The sequence below is a fragment of the Cyprinodon variegatus genome, unplaced genomic scaffold, assembly GCF_000732505.1.
Source record: "Cyprinodon variegatus isolate N-32 unplaced genomic scaffold, C_variegatus-1.0 Scaffold303, whole genome shotgun sequence".
Taxonomy (NCBI): domain Eukaryota; kingdom Metazoa; phylum Chordata; class Actinopteri; order Cyprinodontiformes; family Cyprinodontidae; genus Cyprinodon; species Cyprinodon variegatus.
Window position 1 is genome coordinate 278,916 of NW_015150756.1, and position 7,521 is coordinate 286,436.

The 7,521-nt window shown below is 39.6% G+C and overlaps 2 protein-coding genes across 3 annotated transcripts in view; both read right to left on the bottom strand.

Moving 5' to 3' along the window:
* Positions 1-7,521, bottom strand: part of LOC107090620 (histone H2A-like) — a 665,777-nt gene that overhangs the window by 276,707 nt on the left and 381,549 nt on the right. The window lies entirely within an intron of this gene.
* Positions 1-7,521, bottom strand: part of trhde (thyrotropin-releasing hormone degrading enzyme) — a 249,933-nt gene that overhangs the window by 114,699 nt on the left and 127,713 nt on the right. The window contains exon 5 of the mRNA XM_015384105.1: positions 1,641-1,795. Coding sequence (XP_015239591.1) covers positions 1,641-1,795 — 155 coding nt within the window. The remainder of the gene's footprint in view (positions 1-1,640; positions 1,796-7,521) is intronic.

The window sequence follows — 7,521 nt, forward strand, 5'->3', positions numbered from 1 at the left end:
TTTTAAAGACCAAATCCTTTTAGCACGCTGTTGATAGATCAGTTTGTACATTTTTTAGCGTGCGCAGTGAAATAGCTCACGTTTTTATACAGGCAAACCTTTGATAGATCCGGCCCTGAGTGCGGTAAAGCTAACTGTGGAGTGTAAAAGGAACGCAACTGAACCGGACCGTGCCAGACTCAACAGAACCGTGCAAAATCTATTACTAGTTCAACAGTAGGGCTCGGCAAAGTTAATCTGTGGCTCAGTTCTCGGATAACAAAGAGCGTATGAGGAAACCACGTCATCTCCTATTTACAGTCAGCTGACTCATTTTGCAGGTTTTCCGCCGTGTTTGGCTTTGCAATTCACTGATCTTTTCACCTGTTCACAACACAAACTTCCTCTAGGCCTATTAACAATAAATGGCATAAAAAGAGTGTGGTGCAACATGGGATGATGCAGAGACTGAGGCTCTCATTTAAATTGGAGTGGAAGGCGCTGTCCAGGCACATAAGGTCCTGAATGTTAGGGGAGCCGCCATTTTATTTGTGAATTTCCAGCCTTGAGAGCCTTAGTATGGTGAACCACCAATAGGAGGCGAGGAACCATGCTAGAGGGATGTGTAAATGGTGGAAAGAACTGATCCAAGCTCGGTCCGAGCTCGGCACGGATCGGTTCCAAAGGGTAGCGAGACTGATCTATAGTTTGATCTAAAACTATCTGTACTCTTAAAATAAACTGGTTTCAGCAGATTATCGTCGGGTATTTTATAAAAAGGAAATACTTAGATAAGAACTAAAAACAGATGTCTTTGATCGTTTTCCAAAATACATTAAAATGTTTATTTTTAGCTTTTATCTGTGAAGGTAGTGGCTGCTGAACTTTTTTCCTGGGCTGCTTTGGTCTCCATACCTCCCCAGCTCCCTTCATAGATTTCTAAACAACCTACTTAATTCTTAAAGTCAGTTTATTCCTTTATTGTTTTATGTTTGACTCAAGATAAAATGCTCTTCTGATTTGATCTTTGCATTTTTCCTGACAAGGAAAACTAAAAAGAGCAGCAGGATTCCTAAAAGCTGAACTCCGGGTGATCTGAACCAATCACAGCCGGTATAGAGAGCCGTCTTCCCAGGCCCCCGACTTCAGAGCCGGAGCAGAAAAACAAGATTAAGGCCATAAAAATGAAGTTAATGTGTTCAATCAAAGGAGCAAAGCGTCTCCTAAAGCAAACCTCTGACCTCCTTTTGATCAAGTTTTATCTTCCTAACCGTCCTCATTCATTAAAACCCCTTTCCACCTCAATCATTTCAGGTTTGTCACCGTTATCATTCCTTTCCTTCCTATTTTTTTTCTTTTTATCTATAAGTTTCTCTCCTACTATCCTGATCATTCTTCTTATAGCTCTGTTTTCAACTTCTTTATCACCTCCCCAATCATTTTGCCAATCTCTCCTCAATATGCTCCTGTTTCTCCCCACTTATCCCTAATTGCATTCATCGTGTTCACCCTCTTTCAACTTTAAAGCACCTATTCCTCTCTCACTACAGCTACAGAGCCATCCTTCATCACGGCCGCTGAAAATTACGCTCCAGAGACGAAGCTCCTTCTCTGTCCTTCACCTTTAATTAAACAAAACCTAGAGACCAGACTCCGCCTACCTGGTGGCAGATCTCATGGACGACCACCATAGTGAGCTCCATCTGATAGGACGATGAGGAAACCTCGGCGTCCAGCAGGATCTTCTGCTCCACGAAGACGCTGAGCCCCCAGTTCTCCATGGCGGCGTAGGGATGTTTAGGCACAGCCAGCAGGTCTGTAAACACAGAGAAGAAACAGCTTCCTGTTAAAGAGGTTTGTCTTTAATAAAAAGGAGGCCATCCTCTGACAGGATGACTGCTAACAGAGCAGATCCCATTCTGGTTTGAAATTAAACACATGCGTCATTTTAACAGCCTGCAACACGGACCTACGATGCTTTCTACACAACTCAGTAAATATCTGCCCAACACAAAGCTTTGCATCAAGGAAAGATGGAGAGAAGGAAGAAGAACAGCAGCTGGAAAATGAGAGGGATGGTTTTACAGGAGAGAGACTGAAGGAAGTGGAGGAAGTTTTCCAGGCCACTTAGAAACCAGATGGCTGCCATATTACAGCTACAGCTAATTTTAAAATGCAGACCTCCTAGTTTTTTAGTGGCTATGTGAGTTTAATCAAACTTAAACCAAGCAGTTCAAACATGTTTAATAGATAGGCCACTCTATAGATATACATAGCATGTGTGTTTAATTGTTAACATTGTGTTTAGCATCAGTAAGTATGTAATGGGTGCAAATATAAGCTTTTCTCCAAGATTATAAAAAAACATGTTATATATAATCTAATATCTTTTAGCTCCTGCACAACAACATCCGGCCAGGAGGGACTTCTAGCCATTAGCTCCGCCCATCATTTTAAATCTCTTCTCATTGGTTGCCACCTCATGTTAATCATTTTGTAGTGGAACATACTGTTGGGGAGAAGGGGTTAGCATGTGCAATGCATATTTTCAGTAAGCAGTTTAGTTTACTTAAAACTGTATGATAAGAAAAAGCTTACCAGCAAAACTTAAACTTGCTTTAGAGGTAGATGATATTATATATTATTATATGTTGCATCCAGCCAGCTTTTTAGGTTTACATTACTCTTACAATATTTATAAAATTCCAGTTATAAATATTGTGCAGCTTTAGAGTTGATTAGAATCTTTAAATTGTTTTTCTTCCTTTAAAATCTGCGTTTCAAACATAAATTATATCTTTGGTTGATTCCCAATCCTGGCTTTTTTCTAAAGCCAGTGAGGTTTTTATATCCTAAACCATAAGATGGTGAACATAAAGGTTTTCTTATCATAATGAAGGCAGATTTACCTGAAATTTTAGATACTTTCTGCAGGCAGACAGAAATCTTTTAGATATCAAGTTAAACGCCAGTAAAACTAGTAGTTAGTTCCTATAGTAATAAAAAAAAAAACTTGAATCAAACTTATGTTCACTCTGCAGTAGATTTTTTTTCTTATCAAGGTTTATTGTTTTAGGTTAGATTAAACCTTAATTAGACAACAAACAAGAAAAAGAGGTTTCGAGATAAATGATTGGACAATTAAACTTTGTGAAAATATGACATTTCCTATGATTTAATGACAAATTAAATAGTCTGGTTTCATTTCCAAACTGCTAACAAAACCTTAGCATATATAAGTAGTTTGAAAAGTTGAAGAAAGCTAGAAGAACCTCAGATCTGAACACATAATCAACAAAAGGATGAGTTCTGTTTTCCTTCAGAAAATCCTGAATGAAAACGGCCAGCCGTCAGATCCTGGGTTTTCCAAGAGGAACGAAATGTACAGACGGTTTTGGATTGGCCTAGTCAAAGCCCTGGCTGATTTAAAGCAAACAGCAGATCATTTAAAAGACTAGAACATTAGGAAACTAGACATTTCAATGGTGTTATACTTTTCCTATCAAATATAAACATGAATCCACTTTATGTAAATTAGATACCAACATCTTAACACTTCTTTTATAAGGATAAATCTGTAAAAATATTTCTCCACAAATCTGATGATAGTAACAGTGATTATTTCAGGAAGCATTAATTACATTATGGGAAATATTTACATCTTTCAACAGCAGTTTGACTAATTCAGAAGAAGAAGAGGTGCAAAGGGCGTGTGATGAAAGAATAGAGCGGCTGTAAATATCCTGATGATTAATCTGCAGAATGAGTGCCGACATGGTCCTGGGGGGGGTCTCCACACCCCTCTTTGCAAACAACTAAATGACGACTTCCTGTTTTAGAAGAAAAAAATTAAAGATGAAAATGAATTTGTTTTCCAGAAAGGTTGTTCAAAGTGAAGTGAAGAAACAAACCCAGGAGGAGAAAGTGTTTCTTTCAGGGCGGGTATTTGATTAAAGACGAGAGGGGGGGGTAAAAAGGAAGGAGGTGGAAAGGTGAAAATTGGCTTTCTCGCTGTAACAGAAACTCATCAGTGTTTCAAAAAGAAGAGGTGGATTTTTTTTTTCTCTCCTGATAAATGAGTGAGAACAGCGAAGGTCTCAGTGTGAGCTTAAAATAAGAAATGCTGATATCAGAAGCAATTAAACCGAGAGAAAGTAGATTTAAAAAAGAAAAGAAACAAAATTAAGTTTTAATTGTCCTCTCAGAAAAGTTCAGGGGCTGCTTCTCGAAGAAAGGAAGTGATATAAGTTGGGTTTTATTAATTCCTAGCTCTACTTTTAAGGACCAGAAAAAATAAAACGTATTTAAAACTGAAGCTCAGTTTCTATTGCCCGAACGACTCACAAACCAGTGAACAGCAAAAGAAAGACTCATAAAACCAGACAGCAGGACCCAGTATTCAAGGAAAGACAGTTGGAAAATTTTAAAACGTTTATTAACACAAAAAAACAAAACGCAGAGTTGTTGATCAGCAGATATGCAGTGGCAGCAGGGGAGGCGGGGAGACCGCCCATCATTCTGGTTTAACTGTTCAGTCCATCCTCTCGAATGAGATAGGATCCAGTCAATGTACTGCCCAGGAAAACACTGGGTGCAGAGCTGCCCAGGGTAAAGCCAGGTAAAGGGAAACATATCAGAAAAGGACAGTTCTGAGATCCAGGAGTCTTTAGCGCAACCAGGAGTTCCAATCAGAACTGGCACAGGCAGATTGGGGGTTCCAAAAGTCCACAGAGAATTCAGGCAGGTTCAGGTTTCCAAGACCCAAAAAGAGAGTTCAGGAAGACATGTTTGGATTCAGACAAGCAAGCTCAGCAATTGAGAGGCAGAGACAAGACGAGGTACCAGGAGAACTGCAGAACTTTAAAGTTGCTCCCTCCTGTCAGCCAAAACTGGAACGGGGGCACACTCAGAGGATAAGACCAAGGACACAATCAGGGAAAAGACAAAACAAAAACCCTCTCTAACACTGGCCTCCGTGAATGGGAACATGAACCATGGAAATAAGCCATGATCTCAATCTGAAACTGAAACTCAAAAAAAACATTCGTAATCATCTGGCCCCGATAGCTGGGCTGAACTCTATATAAAGAAGAAAGAGCAGGTGGATAAGATGAATGGTAATTAGAGAGCGGGGAGGGTTCGGCAGGTGAGTGAAGTAAGCATTTAGGTCAGCTTTCAGGGCAGATCATAACAAGGAGCCCTGCATAAACAGAGAAACATTTCTTAAAAAAATGAGTAAACTAAATAAACAGTTTTTATTCACAGACCTGTCTCTCTACAATAAAGAAAAATTAACGACTGTTGCACTTGGTTAATTGATCCCCCATTAAACAACTGCTGCTGATTTCAGATCTTTAGGTTTGATATAAAGTCTCAGACCCTTCATCTGTTTTCCCATCTCATTCCAGATGTAAAGGAGCTGCTCTAGATGAAGAAAAACACACTGCAGGTGTTAACTTCCAGCTGTTTAAGGCTGAAACTCATAAAAAAAAATAAAAAATACAGACTGTGAGACGTAGATTTAATCTGAGCTGCTGTCAGCCTCACAGACGTTTAATCCTGTTCAGACGTTCGGGAGGAAGTTTTAAATTCTCCCAGGACACAAAAACTGACTCTAAAAAATCTCCAGCGGAGCTGATGCTGCTTCTGTTGGATGACGGCCAAAGGAAAGTGTTAATCTCTCAGATAAGCCTCTCCTCAACCTTTAAGAAAGATTTATCTGATAAACTGATCAGGTGTTATCACCAGGAGACAAATGTCATCGCCTGCTGAAAACGGTGCAGATTTACTGAGTTGACTTTTAGCGGATGTCATCGGGTTACTGATGGTAGGAAAGAGGGGAACGGGCTGTGAGATCATGAATGAAGAGATTTATGTTCACCTGTGGCTGAGATGCAGGAAAAACTTAAAATATAAGAAAATATTCTTATAGCTGCAGCACAATCTCTTAATGAAAGATGTTGAAAAGTCAAACATTTTTATTTAATTCTGTAAAAACAAAAAAAAAAGACTTTTAACAAATGATATTAAAACGTTATGATTGACAGCAGAGCGAAAAACGCAACATCTTCCTGGCTTAACCAGATAGAAACAGCCCAAAGCATCACAGATCCCCCACCACACTCTACAGTGTGTTCTGGCTCTGTTCCCACATGCAATTTTGCTGCTAGACAGTTCAATCCTAGTGTGATCCGAGGTTTACGTTTGTGACGGTAGGACAGAAAATGCCTCCCATTCAACCAGCAGCCAATGCTTTATGGAGACTTTAGCCATAAAATAAGAGTGGTGAAAGATAACGGCTGCATTTACATTCAGAATAAACAGTTTTAGATTATATTTTTCTCCTTGGGTATCAGATTACAGAGGGCCGGAAATAAATAAAATATTCTTCCTTCCACCTCACACACTACCAGATATCGATCTATCTGAAAAACTCAGTTTAGTGTTCTGGTTGGAATGTAATGAAACAAGGAGCATTTGAAGGTGAATAGAGTTTTGATCAAAGCTTTGGATCTACACTGGTTGATTACCATGGCTGTTAAGACATTAAGAACAATCTGGATTCCCAGATCTTGGTATCCCCTCGATTCCTGGTAAACTAATAATCCAGACAAGGTGCCTGGAGGACATTGACTCAACACACTGCTGTGTGTTGATGGCCAACCCATAGGGCCAACCTCCAGGAGTTTTCTTGTTGCATTTCAAAGCAGAGTTCTGCAGCTGCCGGTGTTGGTACCAGATCTGCTCGGGTGGTCAGATCTGCTCAAACATTGTGGTTGCCCAGACAACGATAGTAACATCAAGCACTGTCAAAGTCCGGAGCATCCGTAGTGTTTGCCTGTCTAATGACCAATGAAGTTTTACCTGATCAATAACAAATCTGGAAAAAAAAAATCTGTTCATGGTGAACAAAGTAACTGTTAGACCATGATATAAAGGGGGAGGGCTGGGTAGCGCTGTAGCTAGCTGTGCTCAGTAGCAAACAGGTTAGCCTCATTTAGCTCTGTCAGTCAGCCATAATAAGCCACAGTACTTTTAAACTTGTGCCAACAACAACTGTTTGTTTTCTACAAGTAGAATAACTGATTTATTTGTCTATAATCTCTATGAAAGTTATTTTTTTCCTCCCCTGCCCTCACATCTTTAAGTTGTAGGGAAACAGCTGTTCCAACCATTGCATTTCTGAATTCTCCCGAGTGGTGCACGACTTGTATACAAGTGAATAAAGTAAATGTCATTGGTCGTTTATCAAGGGGGCAGGATTGTTGTGGTGGAAGGTTTGAAAGCAGTTTGGTTGTGACTGGTTTGTCGAAAGCGTCTTGCTAACCAGTTAGCATCTTAGTGCTAGTAGGTTCCCAATGGGAAATTCCATTGGGACCAAGTAGCACTAAATTGGTGACTTAGAAACGACACTGTCAAGGAACGCTATGGACAGAGGAAACATGCAAGAGGAGGAGAGTTTTGTCTCTCAAAAACAGATTTTAAGAAAGGATTTTTTTTTTTGCATAGAAATTTTCTAAATTTTGGGACAGTATTGTATGA